The 26,755-nt window shown below is 31.2% G+C and overlaps 2 protein-coding genes across 8 annotated transcripts in view; one reads left to right on the top strand and one right to left on the bottom strand.

The window, feature by feature from the left end:
* The first annotated feature begins 837 nt into the window (after nt 1-837).
* On the top strand, nt 838-14,570 carry LOC134706320 (dipeptidase 1-like). Its single transcript, XM_063565160.1, has 10 exons — nt 838-1,211; nt 4,711-4,858; nt 6,161-6,293; nt 7,877-8,027; nt 8,682-8,748; nt 10,641-10,817; nt 11,032-11,128; nt 11,661-11,736; nt 13,776-13,911; nt 14,340-14,570. The coding sequence occupies exons 1-10, from the start codon at nt 937-939 to the stop codon at nt 14,421-14,423; spliced, it is 1,344 nt and encodes a 447-aa protein (XP_063421230.1). The 5' UTR covers nt 838-936; the 3' UTR covers nt 14,424-14,570.
* Nucleotides 14,571-21,356: 6,786 nt separating this feature from the next.
* The window catches only part of LOC134706318 (uncharacterized), a 32,832-nt gene continuing 27,433 nt past the window's right edge, over nt 21,357-26,755 (bottom strand). For all 7 annotated transcript variants that reach the window (XM_063565153.1, XM_063565154.1, XM_063565155.1 and 4 more), the window contains one exon: nt 21,357-25,799. In XM_063565153.1, coding sequence (XP_063421223.1) covers nt 25,765-25,799 — 35 coding nt within the window. In that variant the 3' untranslated portion in view covers nt 21,357-25,764. The remainder of the gene's footprint in view (nt 25,800-26,755) is intronic.

Below are 26,755 nucleotides of genomic sequence, written 5' to 3'. Positions count from 1 at the left end.
ATTATCAAGTTAAGGATCATATATAGTGGACAGAAAGTATTCAATGATAAGTTCATAATATTTAAAGTTCATGGTAAACAAACTCGTGTCTCTGAATATTTGAATTCAGGTTATTAAACGATAGGAGGTATGATATTACTTCGGGTATCATGTTACTGTATCTATTTTACAATAAAAGAAACTTCGAATAGAGAGAAAATGTCATTATGACACGGGTGTACCGTAAAGTCCTTTGAGCACTCACCTTTTTACACTCATATAAAGTCCTGCCAAAACAACCAAAATTGCCTTAACCTGCCAATGTGAATTGTATTAAACTGCTGCGTGTAACATCGAAAGACCACTGGTAGACTTCTTATGAACAGCCCATTAAAAAAGTTTTCCATCCTTATCAATTAGTCTATTTAACGTTCTATTAGTTAACAGTTTTGGTTCTTAAATAAACTCGATAATGGAACTTGAAATTGCTCTTTTACATAATAATAATTTAATTAAGACGTTGTCCAGTTTCCCAGCAAAAAAAAGAAAACAAATGATCTCCTATTTCATATATATCCAAAAAATGCATTCTTATAGAGTTCTGTTTTTTTAATTGGTAAAATTCAGCAATGGTATTCTAATAATTTGTATGATTTCAGTATTCCTATACAGATCATCTGGTTGTCAAAAACAAATATGAAAATTCCAAATATGTTCAAGAAGATCAGTGGCGGCTAAGTTAAACAACTTGATTGAAGCAAAAACTCCCAAGTAAATTCCAAAAATGAAACGGTCCAAAAACGTACTTTTGGAAAGTGTTGTCAACCACACTTTAAACGTCGCGTAGAAATTTGTAAACGAAGACACAATAAAATGTACAAGTTTATGGTTTACTTGACATAGTACGGTATAGATGTATAGTAAACAGTCATAGGTTGAAAGCTGGTAAACTGAACTATGACCAGCTACAAAGTTGACGGGATGGGAGGTGGAAGCTTTGATTCTCTTTCTAAAAATAGAACCAAGTTAGCAGTAGGAATAGTCGCCGTCATTTTTTTGGCATTGGTTATAACTATTATTGTTTTGGCAACAAATGATTCAGACTCTGTGAGTTCAGATCAAGGATCGTCTGGCGGGTTACACACGCCTAACTGTGTTACCAACCCCGGATCAGCCACGCCCAATTTGGATATAGCAAACTGTGTTCTTGATAGTTATCCTCTGATAGATGGGTAAGTTATTGCTTTAATACAATTATATCAGTTGTTTTTTACACGTATTTATGGCAGGTTTTAATGACATCTTCGCAAACTGAGGATAAATTTACTATCCACCGGAGAAGAGGGAATTGGTGATCAAACATCGGCATAGGATATGGTTGTAATTAATGATTAGCATTACAATTAAAAAGTGAAATTCATTGGATTTTCACTAGAAAAAAGAAGGACACAACGAATGTCACAAAAGGCCAAATTAAGTATATAATTCACATAACTTGAAGAAGAGAAATGTCTGTGACATTTTTTTTCTTTTAAATCATCTTTTTCGATGGCTGGAGGTAGGCTTGGTAATTCTCAAAGCATTACTGGTTTACGTATTTTACGTAGTTGTTTTGTTTTTGATTTTTTTAGTCAATTTAATACAAACACACGCCCATCCATCAGGATATTCTTAAATCTACCTATGACTGTAAAGCAATATATAGCTACCTCTGTTTTAAATCTGTAAATACGTACCAAAGTAAATCATCAAATTCAAAATATAGATATGATTTGAAATTCAAGAACACCACATTTAAACAGTTGAAATTGGAATATAGTAAATAAGTTAAATAAAATTTATAAAATTTTGTCAGATTAACGACGATTTTGTACATTAATTGAAAATTTGAAAATAATACTGAGACGTATCCTGGATCATGTTGTAAACATAAATGTGTACTATACTTGTTTTACGGCAAATAGGTGTAAATTTATTTGTTATTGGGAGTGTCAAGTTGTTCACATATAAATGAATAATGACACTGTGATGTCGTTTGTATGATAATTAGATGACTTCAAAATTTTACGCATATATTTACATACTAAATAAATGATGATCAGGTAAATGAGCCGTGAAAAAAGGGGGATGGGACATTCTATTAAATCCCAACTATAGGATTGATATTAAATGGTAAATAAAAAAATATATATGTAATACGAATAACCAAAACAAATAAGTACAATTGACAAAACATTTAATCCAATTTTTTATGAAGCCACAAAAGAAGAATGTGGTATTTCAGTTTATAGCACAGAATGACTGCACATGCTCCTGAACAAACACAGGCAAAGGAATAGAACTCTATTTGGTTTTTAAAGTCACAAACTCTCACCTCACTGCTTTTCCTATTGAGTAAAATTTTAAAAATCTAAAACGATTTGTCCAAAATTCATTGAATTGAGAATACATTTATCAAGGGTTTTTATTGTATTCTTTAAAAATCCTTTTATCAATTCAGGACCATTTGATCTTCGCGCACAGTATGTCGGTTATATTCTATATACAATGGTATGCATCTAGTGAATTAAGATGTACAATTATAACATCTGCATTAAATAATTCTTTCTGAAATTTAAGTAAAAAAATAAATAAAGCCTTGCAAATTTATGTTTTATATAGTAAACATAGAATACATTTTAGTGTAGCATTGACAATGAAAGTATTATACGGGTCATTTAAAAGTAAAATAATTTTTTTTTTACTAAACTCCGAGGAAAATTCAAAACGAAAAATCCCAAATCAAATGTCAAAATTAAAAGCTCATATACATCAAACGAATGGATAACAACTGTCATATTCCTGACTTGTTACAGGTATCTTCTTATGTAGAAAATGACGCATTAGACCAGGTTTTATAGCTAGCATTATGTATATCCCGTTTTCCAAAATATTTGATTTAATCTGATAAATTACAATTTATCTCTAATATCACTTCAACTATAGTGTTCTGGTCCGTTTCTGTTAGTAAAAGATTTTTATATATATGTAAACATTTGACCAATAAAACCTCATGGATTCTACTTTACTCACAATTTATTCAAGATATAATGTATATTATGCACATCCATGCATTCAAATTGACGATGTTAAAGGGTTATTATATTTGAATATCCTTCAATCTCATTTAAAGTATCTAATTGACTATGTATCCAACTATTTTGTAAAAAGCTTCTTGCTTATCTCTACTTTGGTTTTATATTTGTTTTTCTTAATGCAATAGTTACGGTAATTTAATAAAAATGTACCAGTAACCAATTTCACTGAATAAAGACTGATGTGCTACTTTTAATTGGAAACATTATTCGTAGATAAGTAAACCTGTAACATTATTTAGTTATAGGCTGACTGAAGTAGAAAGTATGACACTCATTGATATAACGTACTTGGCTGGAAAATGACAAACTAATTTACAGTATAAACAGATCTTTACATGCAGTTTTTAGTTCCAACCTCATTTAGTTAGAAATTAAACAGAAAGTTGATAAGAACGACAGAAAACTGTGAAAATTGTAACTGCTTTTTAGTCTTTTGTTATTCATACGTTTCAATTTGTTTGTCTAGGTGACACGAAGTTTAGCTTCCTGAGTGTAAGTGTCATGACAAGTCTTATTTGTTTTTAAAGAAAAAGTATGTAATAGACTATTTCTCAGTCAGTGAAAATAAGTCGATAGACGTAAAGATATGCGATGAATTACTCTAGGAGTCCAAATCCTTAAAATATCCATATAAATATAAGTAAACAAAATGATCAGAAACATTTCGACATTTATCTTAAAAGTAAAAAAAAAAAAGGCATAAGATATTTTTGCATGGCAGATTACTTTCGGCATAGTCTGGTAAAAATTATACATACATGTAGCTTGAAAGTACACTAAACATACCCAAATCTAAAACTGTTTTCATGTAGTTCTTTTAATCGTCTAAATTGAATTGAATTATATTTTAATTTTCTTTTAAAAGTTTTTGTGAAGTAGGTTAAAATGCCTTATTGTGTGTGTGTGTTTTTTAGTAAGTAAAAGTACATAAATACTGTTGATGTTTTACGCGTTTGTTTGAATTGGAAATTACCTTTTTCCTGCATAAATTTCAATGTGTTTAAGATAACCTGTTCTAGAGAGTTTTTTTTTTTATAGCTGAAATCATTAAAATTGAATCATTGCAACCAATGCACCGTATATCAGATGTCGTTCTATAAACTACTTCTAAATGTGTTGCATCATAAACTGACAAAATTAAAAATCCCTACTAAAAGCTTTCATTAAAGCAAATTTTGAACTGATTTTATTGAAAATTTGAATATAATTTTCGGGGAGTTTAGAGTTGTTTGTATTGATGTGAAATTGATATCCTTGAAATTTGTGTTCATCAACTGATAGAATCTATTCTCAATTTTATTAAAACTTACGGATGCAAATTCTAAATATTCTTTGGTAACCCGGAACAAAAGTATTTACAGGTGTATTTTTGTGTATCGTCAATAACTAGAGGTCTAATCCAGTTCTGACATATACACAATTGGATTTTGTTAATTTTTACATAAAAAGGGGGAGGGTATCAACCCCCGGTGAACCCCCACCCCTGGATCCGCCACTGTAGACTCTGGTTTTTATTTTAACTGTAACGTATCTTATATAGCTGCCACTGAACAACAGTGTTTATTTCATAATGATCATGTTTATGTTTTATCAGACACAACGATTTGGCTTGGCAGTTTTATAAAAATGAAAACAACTCTGTTTACAACATCGATCTGAAGGACAATTTGAAGGAAGTATGGAAAGGAAAAGTCACACACACAGACATTCCAAGAATAAGAAAAGGAAAACTCTCAGCACAGGTTGGATTTCGTTACCTAAATAGCTGCTATACTAGCTAACTTGTAAAATTATAGTTGTCTTAACCCGAATAATTCAGTCGTCATATTCCTACGATCACTTCATTAACTTTTAAGTAGGAGAGACTGAATTATTTGTGTTATAATTGTCTTATAGATTCGATAATAACGACAACCCTTGCATGTTCAATAATCCGAGCTTGTATATATATAGTCGCTTTGTATTGAAGTTCAAAATATATTAAACCTGGGAAAGTTTAACTTTTGTGATATTGTACTTTATCTAGTTACAATTTGGGCTCAAATCTATGGTTGGTTCAAGATCTATGGCAAATTTCTAATCTATTGTACTGATTTTTATAGTTCGTTTTTATGTTGTACTGTTACATCAATGTCCCAGGTCAGGGAGATGGTTGTGATCCCGCTAAAATGTTTAATCATACCAAATTCTGTATGTATAAGATACGCCTATTCAAAGCCAGGAGCCTGTTATTCAGTGGTTGTCATTTGTTGCTGTTTACAACTAGGAATACTAGTTGAAGGCCGTACATTGACCTATATTGGTTTACTTTTTTAAATTGTTATTTGCATGTCCATTATATTATACTATTATTGTTACTTTGTATTGCATTATGGAGAAGACTTCATAAGTATGATTTACTTGTGTCTAATCCATTTTGCTTTAATTCAGCAAATAAAATATGTTTAAACTAAACCTAACAAGAAACAAATATGACTAAAGTAATGGTGTCGTATATCATTTCTGATAAACACACATGGCACTATATACATCTGTGGTTAAATTTCATATGAGAGATGGAAAAATTCATGCACACGAGACTTTTATTACATTTCTAAAATCTTCTATCATTCTCTTTGTAGACATTATTGACTAATGTAAATAAAAATAATATATATTCTTTTATTTAACTGCGCTCACCATCCTTTGGGACGCTAAACGATTCCTGTTGGAACGAACCTGTCTTGGAACAGGTACATTTAATACCTTCCACTTGTATGACACTTAAAACATTATAACTATTCCTTTAAAAAATGAAATGGATTTGTTAGCACGAATTAATTCATTGATAACAGTTTCAATCCGTGATCATGATTTTCTAATTCAAATTAGACAGTTGTTAATTGCTATAAATATACTCTAGATATGTATTCTCAAATGTACAGTAAATGGGATGTTATCTCGTTTACTAAAAAATATAACATACATGGCTTACATATAATTTTTACTTTTATTGATAAGATTATATCTTTCTTATATTGAGATTATACAAACACTTTTTTCAGTTTTGGGCATGCTACGTGTCCTGTGATTCTCAGTATAAGGATGCCGTCAGCAAGTCACTGGCGCAGTTAGATACCATTAAGAAGTTTGTCCATAGATACCCAGACACATTTACATTCGTAACCTCTGCTCAAGGTAACAACAACGTATTTAGGAATACACAAAACACTTCTGTATGCAAAGTTCAATATAATAAACTGTGAGAAAAAACTCAATAAATTTCATGCATCGGAAGCACTTTTTTCTAGATTTAGCCACAGGGGGTTGCTACAATTTGCCGGGTTTACTATCCATACCAACCCCGAAAAACATTTATGGATAGTACACCTGACAATTTGTCACACACCTCTGTGATTTAACTTTATCTGGAACGTAAGAAACATTTGAAGAGCTTGTAACCCAAAGTATACTAAATTATACCATATCAAAGTGATAAATATAAAGAAAAAAAGATGTGGTATGATTGTCAATGAGACAACTCTTCACCAGAGAACAAATGACAAAAAAAATTAACAACTACAGGTCACCGTATGGCCTTCAGCAATATTGGACAAAGCCCATACGTACCACATAGTCAGCTATAAAAGACCCCGCAACACAACAACAAACGACAGCCAATGAACTACAGGCTCTGACTTGGGACAGACTAGTTCATGATGTAGAGGGGTTACACATATTATCGGGCGCCCAACTGTCCGATAAACTGCGACAGTTCGGTTACAGTAAAGCATAAGAATAAACTATAAAAATCAGTTGAAAAGGGCATAAATCATCATATGGATATAAATCTATTGAAATACATCCAACAAAATCACAGACTGGACGTGGCCGGGTTCTTGTACATCCCATCAAACAAAAAGACACTCAAGTACAGATCTGAGAGTACTAGCAGTTACCGACAGCTTGTTTAAAGCCAAAAGCAACTAATAAAATAAAGCATGCAACTAGAACTAAATTATCATTTAATACACATCCAACATCCAATGGATTTAGTGCAAACACTAAGTGCAATGCCAAGATACAGGTATCGACAGATTGTAGAGTCAGGAATATGCATAAGCACGTAACAATAATAATTAGTCTGTTTTTAACTCATAATTACTGATAACAAAATCAATATTTATACCAATAGAACAATATTCAAAGATCTAGTTACAGTATTAACAGACGGAGGTCTGTTCCACTGTTGTTGTTTTGGCTTTGATTTTTTTTTATCAAAACTATATGCTAGTATCATGGTTGTTTGTTTTTGTTTTTAAGTTATGTAGCTGTGTATTTTTGTAATGTAGTATAAAAAATCTTACTGACAAGGGTTTCTAGTATGGTATTCAGGTATCAACTTATCAGTAAAAACTTGGTAGTATTACTTCCAATTACCATTGATATGGTCATATTAATTCTAGATAAACGGTTTACAAAATTTAAAAAAAAAAATACAAAAAATATTATTGATTTTCTACCCCGGGAAAAGATTTCCTCGTCTTTATTTGGAAAAAAACATTCTTAATTTTGGGTCCGCAATGCTCTCAAACTTCATACTTTATTTTTTGGCTTTTTTTTTATTTTTTATCCCGGCGTCAATGATGAGTCATTTGTAGACGAAACGCTTGTTTGGCGTGCACATTATAGTTCTGGTATCTATGAAATAAAAAAAATTCACATGAATTTAGAATATGAATCAGAAATTCAGTATATAAACTAAATTACATTATATTCAGGTATACTTGATGCCTTCAGAAACGGAAAGGTAGCAAGTCTCGTTGGACTAGAGGGAGGTCACTCAATAGACAGTAGTCTTAGTAACCTAAGACTGTTTTATGAACTTGGTGTCCGCTACATGACAGTTACACATAGCTGTAATACGCCATGGTAAGTCTGTAATAACATTAAGTTTCTAGCTGACTTCTTGTGTTGATACTTTCGTCGTATTTTGAAATGATTAGCACTAGTTGTTTTTACATGACAAATGATCAGTGCTTAATAAAAACTGATCTGATTTAATTTTCAAATTTTGTTAAGTTTTGTCATTTTCGGTGGTATTGCAATTAAAATGTCATTATGTCTATATTCGAGGGAACATTTTACATCTGTAAAACATTACTATGTATGAATATAAAAAAAATGAGGGATTATACAATTTGACCCTCAGCAAAACTGAGATTGAATTGACGAAAATGACACCGAAGCAAAAAGGTCTTACCTCATACTAACCTCCCCCCTCCCAAACACAAAGAATCAACTCTAACATACGGATGGATAGGATGTATAAATACATAGAGGAATTGTCTAAGATTTTCATGAGGTATATATCACTTCACCGTTAAAAAGTTAGCAATGTCACATTCTAGAGTACCATTATCAAATACTATGTAATGACATTTGCTTTGTCATTAAAAAGTTTTTGATAATGCTACTCTAGAATGTGACATTGCTTACTTTTTAATGGTGAAGTAAGATTTACTAGTTGGCATATCATATCTGTTAAAGCTATGTCATGAATAAAATATAAATCGTTTTCTTCAGGGCAGACAACTGGTTGGTAGATCAAGATGGTAATCCTGAATTTAATGGTTTGACAGAGTTTGGAAAGGTATTCACACATACACTTTTTTATCAAGGGAAATTACATCAGAAACATTTAAACAGCTTTTTAAATGCATTCCATCCAGCAATCACAGTAGAATAAACCTGTCCAAAAATTAGCGTTGGGCACATTTATGTGATATAAACTATGTGAACAGTTGATGAATGAAAATAAGCAATGTGATGTATACAAAGAAGAACGAAACGTACAACACTGAAGTGAAGAAATAGTACTATAAGTCTTGATAATAACCACCAATGTGATAATAAAGAGCTACGAAAGATACCAGGGGGACAGTCAAACTCATAAATCGAAAATAAACTGATAACGCCATGGATAAAAATTAAAAAGTCAAACAGAGAAACAATGTGTGACTGTAGTAAAGTTTAAGTTTTGTAAAATGGTCTGAATCGTTACCATATTTATGACATAAAAAGATTATATACAAGGAAAAGAATATTTGACTTCGTTGCCATACCGCCTGAACTGTGTTCAGTGGCATAGATAACTGGACCGACTAGGCTATAATATAGATTTCAATGATCGATTAATGCTTTGTCGGCATTTACCTAAAATTGCAACAAAGTACACGATGTAGTGTGGCAATTATATGGCGTACCTTTAATTGTGTTTTTATGTCTTTCGTAATGGATGATAATTTTTCTTAAAATGTCCCGAACCAAGACGGGAAAACGGCAGTTGTTATCTTATAGTTCGTGTCTGTATGTGCTGCATTGTCGTATTGGTTGTATGTTGCACTTTCTTTTGTTTCGTTGTTTTCCTCTAACTGCCTTTACCTCAGTTTTATTTTGTTACCCGGATTTATTTTCTCTCAATCATGACTTTCGAACAGCGGTATACCACTGTTGCCTTTATTTACATTGTTGTCCCATCAAACTTCTTTAAATCCACGATCTGTTTCACGTATGATATATATATAACAAGGAAGTTATGTGGTATATAAATCATATACCTGGAAGGTCAGAAATTTTAGGCATTTTTACCAGTCACACCAATGCGTTTCGTTATTTTAAACATATTACCACTCTTTGACTGCATTATCATTGGATATCATAACCAGAAGTTGAACATGGCAATCACCACCAGGAACTTATACAATTCCATAAATATTAAGCATTTTTTGGCCGCATATTTATCTTATTCACAAAGAAATTTGGTACAAATGATCTTAATACATTTTCAAGTCAACTGTCCTTTTCAAAATAGGGTCCATGATCTCGTGTTAAGGCTAATGAACAAAATCCATCGAAAATGCGTTTTTATCGATATGTCGCCGTGTAACGTCGCGAAAAATAATATATTACGTTAGCAACTTCATCATCTCTACTGTAACTGTATCGTATGTCATTTTTCTTTTAAATTATACATGTTCGTCGAATAAAGCTTTTCTTGTTCGGCTTCATATTGAGTAACACAGTACATTATTCAGTGTGGCATGTAGGTGATATACCTTACAGAGGGACTGTTTCCAGTGATCATATATTACTATGCAGAACGTTAGTTACATATCTATGATCATCTAAACACATAACGCGATAGTGAAATGTCACTATGGTTAGAATGGTTTAGCTCTTAATAACCGTAGGAATAAACACTGGTTCAAGGTTCGTTTCCTATTATCGTTCGCATGAATTACGATTTAAAAAATCACCAAACTACGATATGAAAAACACTGCGCTTGATATGCAAATGACATTTATTAGGATGAGTACATATAATTTGTTTTAATGTAGCAGTTCGAAATAATTCTAGTGGAGTATAAATGGAAAATTAACCATTACATCAAACGATGTAAGGTTAACTAATAACCTATAACGATTCCAGGTTAGGCTATAACAAGTTGTGGTTGTACTAATTCACCTTATATTGTCTTTTAGATAATAATTAAAGAAATGAACAGACTAGGAATGTTGATAGATTTATCGCATGTGTCACGTGATACCATGATTGACGCCTTAGAAATCACAACTGCGCCTGTGATATACAGTCACAGCTCAGCTTTTGTCATCTGTAACCACTATAGAAACGTGCAGGATGATGTACTTCAGAAAACGGTCAGTAGAATATCAATGTGTATGTCCTACATCAAGAACTGTATTGTTTACTGAAGAACATTGTACAACAAGATCTTGATTTACTTACTCAATAATGTGTGAATGTAGTACTGAAACTCATTCATATGACCCCCTTTTCGATATAAAAGAAATTAAACATATTTTTATTGGTATATCATATAGCATATCAAAATGTATACCCTTACTTTTTCAGAAACTTAACGGAGGCGTGGTAATGGTAAATTTCTACGATAAATACGTAAACTGTCCGCCTAAAAACCAATCTGTGGCAACGTTAAGTCAGGTTGCAGGTAATTATACAGTTAACTTTAAAAAAAAAAGAAATAATGCATCTGAGAAATAGCCCTTTATTAACATGGAATTATAATTGTAAGTTGTGTACATTGCATGAGACGTTTACGTAGAATTACTTGTCATATCAACATTGAAATCATAAAAGTTCAAACGAAATGTATAGACATTTTTAGAAGATAGTTGACAAATAAGTTGATTGAACTTTAGGAATGCCAAGCTATACTTTTATGTTTTTTTTTGTTTTAGAATAGTGATAGGATTTGGTATTTGCAGTTCAAGATGTAACATATTCTCGGATGTAAGATACATTTGACGTTAAAGATGATAGACAGGATTCATTGTTTATGATATTGGATAGAAACAGTTAAAACATTTCAAATCATGATTTTGCTTGTAAACATTTTAAGGGGGTTGAAGTTGCAATATCGAGTTAACATCTTGGAACATTTAGATTGAGAATGGAAACAGTAAACTTTAATAATGTGTTGATATGATATTTGAATTGTGGTCATTTTGTTTTACTTTTAGATCACATTGATTATATAAAAGATTTGATCGGAGTCGATTATGTCGGAATTGGAGCTGATTATGATGGTGTTCCAACGTAAGTAATCTTAGTTCGTGTTGAATATAACAAATGACAGTGTTACAACTTAAGTAATGTACTTGTTCCCACATGGCCTTGTTAAAGAATTCCTTTGGTCGTGAAACCACGTCCCCATGAATTCTTAAATAGTATGTCTGACGTTAGAGTAATATGTTTTATGATTTCCTTGGCATAAGGGAATTCATTAAAAGACCAGCAGATTTCCGTGAATTTTCGACCTAGACTTGGAGTGTAACAATCATGGCAGTTATATTGTTGGAAATTGAAATGTTCAAATTCCCAATTACGTTAATAAGTAACATGTACAACTGATTCCTCGTAAACTTAACAAAACCATACCATAAAGGGAGTATTTCTGATCCTGCTTTCAAACGTAAATAAAGGCAACAGTAGTATACCGCTGTTCAAACCCATAAATCCATGGACAAATAATCAAAATCGGGGTAACAAACTAAAACCGAGGGAAACGCATTAAATATAAGAGGAGAAAAACAACATAACATAAAAATGTAACACACACAGAAACGGACCGAGCATCAGGCAAAATATTCGAATTACAATTAAGAAAGTGTCCACACCACAGTTTAATTCGAATCAAAGCGAACTATAGCTAATTCGTATTAACGGAAACGCATTTCTTACGCAAATTAGCCGATTCGAATTCTATTCGAATTTTAAAAAGACGAGTGTGTGAACGTGATCAATTTGAATTTAATGTACGTGTGAACATGGCATAAGAATAATAATCAAACAGCAATCAATCAATCATAGAACTTTTATTTAGCAATTGATATCATCATCAGCCCTTTGGTCAATGTCAATGGGCATATTACTAAGAATGTTTTATGTGTGATTGGTTTTTTTACACTAAACTGTGATTCCTTTTATTGTATTGTCTTGCAAAAAATAAACAAACAACTTTTCATTAACTGCATGCGTCCGAAGCACTTGTTCTGGGAATTTATTAAAAAGACCAGTAGATGTCCGAGAATGCTCGACCTAGACTTGCAGTGTAACAATCATGGCAGTTATATTGTTGAAAATTGACATATTCAAATTTCCAATTACTTACGTAACATGTTCAACTGATTCCTCGTAAGCGTAATAGAACCATACCATAAATGGGAGTTTTTCTGATTCTGCTTTCACACGTAAATATTCGAATTACAATTTAGAAAGTGTTCACACCACAGTGGAAGAATTATGAAGGCAAAACAACGTGAATTGTATAAACGTGACACGTGGATAACAAAGCTAGAACGTCTGATAATCTTCATTTAAAATAACAATCCACTGTGCAAAATAGTTCTGATAATGCACTTCGTTCGAAGCTAGAGTAGTAGTAAAAGATAAAATCACAAAAATACCGAACTCTTTTTTAAAAGGAAAATTAAAAACTGAAATTCCCTTATCAAATAGCAAAATCAAACACTCAAATACACCAAACAAATGGACAACAAATTACAAATACAAAGTACAGAGTCACGTGAATTATGTCCCCAAATAGACTAAGCAGTAAAGGTAATATTCATAAAGACGAATAAGCAGTAAAGGTAATATTCATAAAGACGAATAAGCAGTAAAGGTAATATTCATAAAGACGAATAAGCAGTAAAGGTAATATTCATAAAGACGAATAAGCAGTAAAGGTAATATTCATAAAGACGAATAAGCAGTAAAGGTAATATTCATAAAGACGAATAAGCAGTAAAGGTAATATTCATAAAGACGAATAAGCAGTAAAGGTAATATTCATAAAGACGAATAAAAGAATATTATAACATCTTTTATATAAGCTTTGGATTTTACATATTTTGGCAAGGAGCATCACTGAAGAGACATGTATTGTCGAAATGCGTATCTGGTGCAGAAAAATTGGTACTGTTAATGTTATTAACATGTATAAAGCAATCGTCATCTGATATAAAAAAAAAAAATTAATTGATGGTTAATGTTTTCCTAATAAGTTATTATATTTTCCACTGTAAGTGTAAGTCATAAATTGCTTCCTAATCATGTGTCTGTTATGATTAAAGCGTACCAGTGGGATTACAGGATGTGTCCACTTATCCAGATCTTTTTGCTGAACTTGTCAAACGCGGTTGGTCTCAACCGGATCTCAGAAAGCTGGCAGGACAAAACCTTATAAGAGTATTTACAAAAACAGAACAGGTATGCATGCAATCTACTAGGAACTGTGTTTGTGTACACTTTATCCTTAACTATTCAGTTTTAAAGTCACATTTGATCTTTTTTCCAAAGACAGTTTTTACTCGATCAGCGCAATTGAAATTGACGAAAATTGAGTTGATTTATTCGTAAATATATATTCGTAAATTAATAAACAAACCCATAATAATTTAAAGGAGGGAAAGCAGATTAAAACTTGAAAGCAGATTAAAACTTGATATTACAAATAGATGTCATTCATTACGTGGGCCTATTTAGGACCTTCACAAAATATAACATTTTTACTATTTTTGTGATGTTGGTTTTGAAAAGATAAAAATAACTTTTTAGCATGAAAAATCTTTTGTTTTGCGCATTCAGGAATTAAACAAACCATTACGTTATTGGTTTTATTTTTTGATATATTGTAGGTTCGTGATAATTTATCTTACATGCCGCCATACGAAGACTTATTGCCAGCAGCAGAAGCAAGAAACACAAGTTGTTGGTCGTAATGATGTGTGATGAATAATTTTTATAATGCATTTGTATGATTTTTTATAGAACAATAAGCGAAATTTATACTTTTTTTTTATTTTTATGATTGTATACATAATTGACAAAAACATGCAAATATATGTGACTAGTCACGAAATCTTCAGGCTCATGGAAATCATAATATAAAAACGTGTTTATTGCATACTAGTCAAATATAGACTGAAGAAAACTGTCAAGTAATCTGTGATGTCTTTTGGTGGTTGAGTGATCCAAGAAGTCGTATTTCTGAATCACTTAAATAAAGGTAAAAGTAGTATACCGATGTTCAAAACTCATAAATCGATAGACAAAAACAAATCCGGGTCATAAACCAAAACCGAGGGAAACGCATTAAATACAAGAAAATGACGACACAACATTAAAATGTAACACACACGGAAACGAACGAAGCATTAGACAAAATCCGATGCGAATAACAAATATAGCATAGCCTGTCAATCATGAGGTTGTGAGTTCAATTCCCGCACATGGATCATTTTTGGCATTAAAAACCAACTATTCAATCAATATAATGGGTCTGTTTGTATTTTACAACACATATTCATTAAACATTCTATCGGCTTCTTGTCAATTTCCAACAGAACAATTTTAACATAATTTTAAAATAATATGGTAGTTGTCATCAACAGTCTACACATTGCTTTTTTTCTGTATCGATGTGTTGCTGCCTTGTTGATGCATACCTCACGTCGACCTTAATTTATATTCATATTAGATTTAAACCAAAAGTTTTTTTTATGATTCTTACTTTACTGTCATAATGTAAATAACCAAAATGTTATTAAAAAATCATATAACCAAAATTTCGATGAAAAAAAGTATATTCTCAAATTTGCGATATGAAAATGACATTGCAAAAGTTGAAAATGGTGTTTCCAAAGTCGGAAGGATTTAAACTAGAGGCTCTAAAGAGCCTGTGTCGCTCACCTTGGTATATGTGAATTAAACAAAGGAAGCAGACAGTTCATGACAAAATTGTGTTTAGGTGATTGTGATGTGTTTGTACATCTTACTTTACCGATCATTCTTGCTGCTTACAATTATCTCTATCTATAATCAACTTGTCCGTGTAGTTTCAGTGGAAAATGTTAGTAAAAATTTACAAATTTTATGAAATTGTTAAAAATTTATTATAAAGGACAATAACTTCTTAGGGGGTCAATTGACCATTTTGGTCATTTTGACTTATTTTTGAGTCTTAAATTGCTGTTCATTATTGCTGTTTACAGTTTATATCTATCTATTTTTTGGCTAAAAATTGTGTCCGGTGACCCGGTCAACCAACCTGATGGCCCCCATGGCTAAAAATAGAACATAGGGGTAAAATGCAGTTTTTGGCTTATAACTCAAAAACCAGAGCATTAAGTGCAAATCTGACATGTTGTTAAATTGTTAATCAGGTGAAGATCTATATGTCCTGAAAATATCAAATGAATCGAACAACCAGTTGTTGGGTTGCTGCCTCTGAATTGGTAATTTTAAGGAAACTTTGCTGTTTTTGGTTATTATCTTGAATGATATTATAGATAGAGATGAACAGTAAACAGCAATAATGTTCAGCAAAGTAAGATTTACAAATAAGTCAACACGACCAATATGGTCAGTTGACCCGTTTATGAGTTATTGCCCTTTATAGTCATTTTTTTTACATTTTCATAAATTTTTGTAGATTTTTAGAAAATATTTTCCACTGTAACTACTGGGCCAAGTTCATTATAGATAAAGATAATTGTAGCAACAAGAATGTTCAGTAAAGTAAGATCTACAAACACATCACCATCATCAAAACACAATTTTGTTATGAATTTATCTGTGTCCATTGTTTAATATGCACATAGACCAAGGTGAGCGACACAGGCTCTTGAGAGCCTTTAGTTTTATGTAGAAAATGGTGTATTAAAACTTGTTTTAAAGCTAGCTAAACCTCTCACTAGTATGACAGTCGCATCAAATTTCCATTATATTGATAACAATGTGTCAACAGACATAAAAGATAAAAATGTCAAAAATAGGAGTACAGCAGTCAACATTGTGCTATAATCTTAATCACTATAAACACAGACATATGCAAAAAAGAAGCACAAAAAGGCATATAGACAAATAAAATTGAGAATGGAAATGGGGAAGGTGTCAAAGAGACAACAACCCGACCAAAATAAAAAACAACAGCAGAAGGTCACCAACAGGTCTTCAATGTAGCGAGAAATTCCCGCACCCGGAGGCGTCCTTCAGCTGGCCCCTAAACAAATATATACTAGTTCAGTGATAATGAACGCCATACTAATTTCCAAATTGTACGCAAGAAACTAAAATTAAAATAATACAAGACTAACAAAGGTCAGAGGCTCCTGACTTGGGACAGGCGCAAAAATGCGGTGGGGTTAAACATGTTTGTGAGATCTCAACCCTCCCCCTATACCTCTAACCAATGTAGAAAAGTAAACGCATAACAATACGCACATTAAAATTCAGTTCAAGAGAAGTCCGAGTCTGATGTCAGAAGATGTAACCAAAGAAAATAAACAAAATGACAATAATACATAAATAACAACAGACTACTAGCAGTTAACTGACATGCCAGCTCCAGACTTCAATTAAACTGACTGAAAGATTATGATTTCATCATATGAACATCAGGCACAATCCTTTCCGTTAGGGGTTTAGTATCATACCATCATAACATATATGAGAAGAACATAACCCGTGTCATGCCAACAACTGTTTTTAGAACAAATGTGTTTAGTTCCGACGCAAAGACCTTATCAGTGACTCAATATTAACGCCAAAATATGCAATCTTTAATGACTTGACAACAGTATCGTAATTATATCCCTTCTTAATAAGTCTATTCAAAGGTTTTGTAAGTTTATGAGGTGAATACTGACACCTTTGTGCTTTATAAAGAATATTTCCATAAAAAAATGGATGTGAAATACCTGAACGTTTAAGAAGTCTGTATGTTGAGCTATATTTACGAATGATGTCTTTATACCGATGATAAAATTTAGTAAATGTTTTGACTAGTTTGTGATATCGAAAACCCTGGTGTCATATTTTTTCAGTAATACATAAATTTCTCTCGTTAAAATCTAAAACATTGTTACATACACGAGCGAATCGTACAAGTTGAGATATATAAACACCGTAAGATGGTGACAAGGGAACGTCACCATCTAAAAACGGATAATTAGCGATAGGAAATGAAAAAATCATCCCTTTTATCATAAATTTTAGTATTCAGCTTTCCGTTAGTGATATAGATACTAGTATCAAGGTCGAGGAAAGGGCAGTGGTCATTGTTAGTATTAGCTTTATTTAAAGTAAGTTCACCAGGATAAATTTCATTAATATACATACTGAAGACTTCATTATTGAGAGCCAAAATATCATCCAAATATCTAAAAGTATTATTAAATTTGTTTATCAGATGTTGTTTTGATGGGTCTTTGCTTATTTTTGTCATAAATTGTAACGCATAACAATACAAAAAGAGGTCCTCGATAAGTGGTGCACAGTTAGTCCCCATTGGAATTCCGATAATTTGACGATATAAGGAATCCCCAAAGCGAACAAAAATGTTATCTAGTAAAAATTCAAGGGCATATATAGTATCAAAGCATGTCCAATTAACATAGTTTTTTTGTTTATTGCTACTAAAAAATGACCTAAAAGAGTTTGAACATATATATTCACATTCTGATTTTTTGAATGCCCATTTAATTAGGTGTGTGAATTTTTTCTTGATGAGAATGTGAGGCAATGTGGTATACAGGGTAGAAAAATCAAAAGCACATTAGCAAATTGAAAACAGTTGAACATAACTTACCAAGCAGAAACTACGAGAATCTAACAATACATCCTTCACCACAGTATGGCAAAAACATAAACCAAAAGATTTTAGACATTGGAAATGATTACCACATCGAAAACAAACGTTGTATCAAAACCAACGCGTCAAAGCAACATTTTGATTGGTGTTTCACCAATAACCCAAACTTTATCAATAAAGTAGAAATAGGTCAAGGAACCAGTGATCATGACATAATGAAGATAACAGTGAACGCCCAGGCCAAAATACACAAGAAAATACTACAAAGAAATCTTACTGTATACAAAGGAAATATATGTGGCTAATAAACTCAAACCTGATTATGAAGAAAAGTCAAATTCGTTATTTATTAAGAGAAAATCTACAAGACAACCAATAAATACTGGTCTTAAAAGAAAGATAGCAGTAACATCACTATGATAAGAGAAGAAAAAAGATACAATTGACACAGAGGGAAAAGAAAATGTATCGAAGCAAAAATATGAATTTGTATTCTCTGATGTTGATTTAAACCAAAATATCGATATCAAGTATTACCTAAAAACCAGCAATACAAAAATCATCGCAGAGTCCTATGATAGCTATCAATATAACAACACCTGGTATAGTTAAACAATTACAGAAAAAATGATTTACGAGTGTGTAAATAAGCATAAGACCACTGCTTGGTGTACAGAAACATCCAATCTCCCATAGGAACCAAAACACAACAAAAATATTTCGCATGGCTAGAACGGTGGTCTCTATACTAGAAAATGTCTTTTAATCCCCCAAAAGTGCTATATACTTCAGTTAATCCACAACATCAGAGGGAAAATCAATCAACCATATTACCTCAACTAGACTCAGTAAGAACTCATCATTAACCCACGTGTTGCACTGGAAACTTAACTGGAATCAACACATTACAAATAAAGTAAAGGCCACCTAGCCTGAAGTTTAAACGACGAAACTTACATAATTGTCCGCCAAACTTTAGAAACAAGCATATCTGGTACTAGTGAGACCACATATTGAATATAGCAGTTCGGTGTGGGAACCGCTTATAAGAAGACTGTCCATAGAATTGAAATGTTACCATACCGGGCAGCGCGATTAGTATCATGCATCTATGAATACCATCCAGGATCTATAACAAATATCATGCAACACTTAAACTGGCCAAAATTGGAAGGAAAACACAAAATAAAGAGGCTAATAATATTTCAAAAGAGCATGTTCCATCCTATTGCTGCAGACATACCACTTAGAGAATGTCGAACACTACACGAACTCAGTATACATAATATGCAACACTGTAGAGTATCAAATCAGTTTCTACTCACGAATGCAATCTTCTTCCTGACATCATTGCCAAAATTCAAGATCAACACATGTTTTAAATAGAAACTGTAATCAAATCTCCATCCAGCAATGACCAGAAACACAACACATTGTCATTTTGTTTATTTTCTTTGGTTTCATCTTCTGACATCAGACTCGGACTTCTCTTGAATTGAATTTTAAATGTACGTATTGTTATGCGTTTACTTTTCTACATTGACTAGAGGTATAGGGGGAGGGATGAGATCTCATAAACATGTTTAACCCCGCCGCATTTTTGCGCCTGTCCCAAGTCAGGAGCCTCGGGTCTTTGTTAGTCTTGTATTATTCTAATTTTAGTTTCTAGTGTACAATTTGGAAATTAGTATGGCGTTCATTACCACTGAACTAGTATATATTTGTTAAGGGGCCAGCTGAAGGACGCCTCCGGGTGCGGGAATTTCTCGTTACATTAAAGACCTGTCGGTGACCTTCTGCTATTGTTTTTTCTACGGTCGGGTTGTTGTCTCTTTGATACATTCCCCATTTCCATTCTCAATTTTATTTTATAATTCACTTATCATCTTTTTCATCTGCGCAAAACACAATGTAAATTTTCTTATTGTAAATACTCAATGAAAGCTTTCCTGCTCTCGGATGAAACAGCATAAGTGTGATCATATATGAATTGTTTTACAATGGTCAATTGGGGCTGATGTGTTATGAATTATTTTTTCCTTGTTGAAAACCGTATGGTGGTCTGTCATTTGGTCTCTTGTGGAGAGTTGTCTTTTTGGCAATCATACCACATCTTCTTTTTTTTTTTATAAATGCAAGCTCATTAAAGCCAGCAGTTATTTTTTGCCACAATAATCTCCACCCTTAGATGGAGCATAGCATATCACAATATGGGATATTAATCCCATTGGAATTATAATCTAGTCTACATGTTAGTGTGTGGTCGTTTCTATTATTGAAGAAGCACACATATCTAGGTGATAAACGCCAACTCTGGAGCACGAGTTCATTTCTGATCATACCAATTGTTTTATTGTACCCTTGTTGTCTTTGTTCTTGTTATGGCTTTAAATTGTACTAAAGTTCTCTTCACCGTTTTCATAACATTTTCAAGTGTGTAAATTCTGTTACAAAATCATTGATTGTTCTTACAATGATAGTTTTAAATATCATTTACATTTTTCAAGAGCCCAAAAATACTCAATTGGCCCTTCCTAGATATTACTGAAATGTGCATTAAAAAAAGTTTTAACTAGTGATGAATCTGAAAACGCATCACACGGTATAGCTGACTTATATAAATCCTAAAACCAAATTTCAGAAATCCTTGTATTGTAGTTCCTGAGAAAAATGTGACGAAAATTTTCAACTTGGCTATCATGTGTAAAATCATACAAGTGTTCGGTAAACAGAAAGTTGTCAAGTGATCAATCTGAAAACGCATCACACGGTATAGCTGACTTAGATAAACCCTGAAACCAAATTTCAGAAATCCTTGTATTGTAGTTCCTGAGAAAAATGTGATGAAAGTTTCATGGGACGGACTGACTGACGGACTGACAGACAGAGGTAAAACAGTATACCCCCCCTTTTTTAAAGCGGGGGTATAATAAAACAATGAATTCTGTATACTTGTAGATGTTTACCATCATGCTGGACAAAAATCAGCATCTTTAAACCCCAGTAGCAGCCAATATAAATGTGCCACTCTTCCTTCAAATTAAAAACATAAAAACAGGTGTAAATTGTATCATTTATTATTGATATACATTATATTTACAATATGATATAATCTATATCATTGTTCATTTTCTATATACATATATAACTTGGAAGATTCATGGATATGTTATAAACACTACCATCCATAAATAACACTCATAACAAACAAACAAACAAAATATAACATTCATGTAATAACAAACTGCTTATTAATGTCATTTTGTTTCAATTTAAAGGTTCAATAAATTATTAATTCTAATTTGCATTAATGTGTTGATTATCAAAATCAAGTCTAATTTCATGTTCTTAAAAGAGAACTGATGTTTATATCAATGCAAATAATAAACTGTTTTTACAGACACAAAATTGCTGATACTTATGTTATAATGATTGAAGTGAAAAACTATTTTCTTTTTACCAAAGTTTTATGAAAAATTACATTCCAAATTTTGAAAAGGAAACTGCTACACTAAAATTACGTGAATTCAGACAAAAACTTTGTAATTTAAAGCACAGTTGAAAGTACAAATACCCCTGTATGTTTAAAGATAAACAATTTAACAACATAAAAAAATAGCTAATGTAATGGTTCAAAACAAAATTGTGAAATCAAGGAAATTAAACTAACACTTATAAAATGATGAAAGCTCCAGTTATAATAATAGGCAAAGTTCTATTTGAGAAAATAATAAATGATAAGTTTGAACACAAGTTTCAGGAGTAAAACATACAAGATGATTTAATATCAGGTTTACTTTAACCAGATCATCTAGTAACATCAAAATAGGACATATTCAAATGTAGAAACATACATACTGCCATAAATAATATCTAAATGTTTATAGAGCAGAAGTTTATAGATTGTAAAGGAATTTGCGCAAATTGGGTTAATTTCTGACAGGCTGTTTTCAAAGAATTGTAGATCAACAAAGTCTAGCACTGACAACAACTGTTTTTTTTTCTTTATAATTGAACTAAAATTATATTATGTAGAAATTGCAGTTGTCAAGAAAAAAACAATGAATGTGAGATGAAATACAAAAGACTCTGATACATTATTTGACTGACGGTGAATAAAATATACCACAAAGCAAATTCTGATTTTTAAACTCTAAATGAAAAAAAATAATCTTGCAATTAATTAATTAATGATTAATGGCATATATGCTTTAACTGACCTTCACTTATTTTAAAGTTTACAATGATGTTGACGTATCAATGTAAATATATGCTACATTGTGTTAAATTGTCTGAGAAATTTCAGGCATCAATACACGATTGAATGACATTTTCTAATGAGTGTATTTTGAATGAGATTATATTGTTTTTGCATTTTGTTTCATGGTCATCAAATAAAAAGTCCACATGGTGATTAGTTCTATATGTTTAATTGCTACAAATTTGATGAACGGTTACTTTGGTTAATATGCTTTATGACCATGTCAAATAATTAAATGGTTGAAAAATCAAACTTCTACATCATATGAAATGAAAAAAGTTAACACTTACAAATATTTTGAACCATAGAAAATACAAGATGAATAGGGAACTTTAGGAAGACTGGTTATTTCATTCTTGACAATTTGCTAGAGGCCTATTTAATAATAACACAAGATAAAAAAAAACATGTGGTTATTTATCTGCAAATGCATATGACTAAATATGTTAAAGACCTATCAAAACTACTTACCATCTGAAAAGGTAACAAAAAAATCAATTAACTTTTTTTTTATAATGAATGCTGATGTTCAAAAAGCTGAAAATATATATTTTTTTGCAAATCCATGTGTGTAAACATAACTAACAGTAACAATTTTTTATAAAAACATTACAAAAAAATACCCAACTAACATAAAATCATCTTCTGCAAAATATACACACATTCACACCTATATAGAGACAGGTTAAAAAGCGGAATGGTGAAGACAATGGAGACCTTTTGAACATACTTAGAAGAATAGGGTTAGGCCAAGTGAAGATTGATAATGATTTTATATATTTTCTTATTTAACAAAGTTTTTTAATGATATGATTTTGCTTTGTCAACAAAAGGAAGGTTGCAACAATAGAAGAAGGAGGTATGAGAAGAGCCATGATATGGACATTAAAGTTATAAAAAAAGAAAAGTAAATGAGTATTACTATAAATAATGACAACTCTTTCACAACAGAAATATTGTCTGTGACATCATTTAAGAGATTATCCAAATGTTTAGCATTCTAAAACGATGTATGGGTTTCACATGGAGCACAAGCTTTGCCCAAAATGATTGTTTGGCCAACGAATAGATAAATATTAAATTCAAATGTGATAATTTGTTTGAATGATGTTGCACTTTAAAATATTTATAAGAAATTGGAAAATCAAAGAGTCAATATTTTGATATCCTTTTTGGTTGCATAACTCATAAATAATGGATACTTCATACCAAAACTGTAATGTTTGATCAAGAATCTATCTGCCCATGTCAGAAATAATTACTGAACTTTGATAAATTTTTGGTCTCCCTATATGTTATTTTTATATTTTCCTTAACCATTTTGAATAGCATAAAAGGTCTCCATTGGGGAATGCAAAGCATGTATTATAGCCAACTCAATATAATGCCCATGATAAATGAACTGTATAACTTACATTTATGAAAATATCTTTTTTGTCAAATACATCAAAATAATCAAAATTCAATCACCAATGCTTAAGGTATATATAGTGTGCCCAGCACAACATTCTTTTGATTTCTATATTTTCTGATTGTTGTCATGTTATAAAATACAAAAGAATAAAATAAAATATACCATAGATATACAAAGGAGAGTAACAGGCAAGAGTAAATACTTTAATGAAACAGGCTCTATGATCTGACTTCTAATTACTCTATACTTTACTTTAATTTTTGTTTACCTTTTGCCACCAAAAATATTAAGTTAAGGATATTCTATCAATACTTAGTACATTTAAAAGAATTACAAAAGTCACATCTGTCACAGAAGAAATTCTTTAACAAAATTTTTGATATTAATTCCATAATTTTTATTTTTTTTTCACAATTGCCAAGTTCAAATAAAAATACATCTATTTTTTTTTTTTTTTTTTTTTTAAAGAAATGCATAAACTAACGGATTTTTTTTTTTTTTAGGGGGGGGGGGCTACTTCTAAATTGTAACTAATTGTATGTGACTGCATGTTTATGATTATCCCAATGTATATAAAGGTCAAAGCAATTGTAACAATAAAAATAAATAGTGCAAGTACAACAAGTGTTATTAGATGTAAATACAGACAATTATTGGCCAAATTATAAAAAAAATGGAAGAATAAATTAGCAAACTATTCACATTACAGCACTCTTCTGTCGTCTAACAATTGTTCATTAAAGATGAATTTAAACATTTGTTTAATTTATGCTGATTAAACATTATATTTTTGTAGTTATAATTAGATAAATATGATTAAGCCAATAGTTTATCTTTATTAATAATGGTTTTAGTCATTGTCAATGACTGTTAAGCATTAACCTGCAGGTATTCACTATTGGGGTTTTATCTCAACCCCTCCTTTTATATTAAACATGCTTATGCCTATGAGAATGATGTTATATATGTAGATCTGTGTGTATATCTTACTATTTTTGATAGAGTTATTAAGTTCCTGTCTGTAGACTAGTTATTTCTACTTTCTGGACTTTATTTAATGATTGAAACTGAATAAATAATATTTTGAAATGATTGCCGTATATAATAAGAATTTAATGTAAAATCTCAGAAATTAAACATAAATTCACTCACATTAAGATAATGAATACTGATTTGTATACTAAATGACTGACCAGAACAAAAATATAGCAAGGTATAATATTCATTTGTGTTCTAAAAATAAAATGGATGAATTTTTTATATTTTCATAAATGTATTTTTAGCAGTGAAATGATCAGTTTCTATTTATATATTCAAACATTTCATTAGCACATTTACACTCATTTTGTGCATGCTGTCAATAAAAGAAAATTCTTTTCAGATCCAAATATAACAAAGTTGTAAGTTGACCTCAAACTCTAAAAATTGAAAGTATACGCATGTTGTCAACTTATATTTGATGCAATTCATCACATACATCAAAATTCACTATAAATAAATGTGTATATTAAATCTTTAAAAGCACCTGTCTGATTGGTAATGACTATGTTACATCTTCATAAAGACCCCTTGTTCATGCTGTAGCCATGTACAGAACTGTCCTGTACTGAATGTCTTGATCACATGGCTATCACATGACTTCCTCCCCATCATAAATAAATATCACAATATGCATGCAGGGCATGAATCTGCACATGAAGACATCTTAATAATTGTTTAAATGCCATACAACATGCCTGAAGCATCCTTCCATATGAATTGCACTTTGAACTATGAACTAGTGATATGTGTTTCTCATTTGGGTGGAGGTGGTGGTGGAGCTCGTCGACCTAAAAAATAAATATTGACAGGTTAATAAAAAGTGTTAAATGTCTTCAACATAATACTGACTGCCTACAAAAACATATTTCTACATATAAATTAAATTTAGTAATCTTTACCATTTGTTATCAAAACTTTTCAGACTGTGTTTATAAATAAAGTACATTTTTTATATCAACTTGATGTCATTGCTAGATAATAAAACAGGAAAACCAGCAGTAATATATATCATAAACTCAAAACCTGAATTTTAGATAATTTCACATGTACAAAAATTCACAACAATATTCTTTGCCAGTGCTTTCAATGAAATTTAAATATCATTCATAATTCCAAGGGGCAAAACTCTATATAGTTTATCAGCATTGCTTTTAAAACTTGACTCCAAGACATAATTTGCATATATAAACCTTCAATTCAAATTTCCTAAATAAAGTTTACGTTTCCTGCAAAGCATTTCTTGAATTACTAAGAATAATATGTATAGGTTTGAATGTACCTCAAATTACTGATCAACAGAAACGGATATTCAAAAGTTTTTTGTTGCTAGGAAGACAACATATGATATTGTTTTTCCTACAGTTTAAGACAGAGTATATTACAGTGACTTAAATAAAACTTTAAGCAACTCAAATTCTTAAAAAAAAATGATAAATGTAAAGTAAATGCATTAACTGTAGGTATGAATAAATGGAGATGAATAATAAAATATGCAACATTTGTAGGTATACATAGATGGAGATGAATAATGATAAATGCATAGAAGATGATTTTTCCACATAATAATAACATTCTTATCTGAAATAAATTTTAAAAGCATTACTCCACTGAATATAAGTCTTAGAAGGTTCAGAAAAAAATGTATCTTCAAAGTGGATCTTAAACAATGGAATTGAGTAGCAAACTAATCGTTTCTTCCAGGTCAATGGAAAAAGTGCTTTTTGATATCACCTTTCAGAATGTT

This window comes from Mytilus trossulus, chromosome 2 (genome assembly GCF_036588685.1).
Source record: "Mytilus trossulus isolate FHL-02 chromosome 2, PNRI_Mtr1.1.1.hap1, whole genome shotgun sequence".
In the NCBI taxonomy this organism is placed as follows: Eukaryota; Metazoa; Mollusca; class Bivalvia; order Mytilida; family Mytilidae; genus Mytilus; species Mytilus trossulus.
The sequence above is the reverse complement of the archived record's forward strand: the minus strand, read 5'-3'. Positions and strand labels throughout refer to the sequence as shown.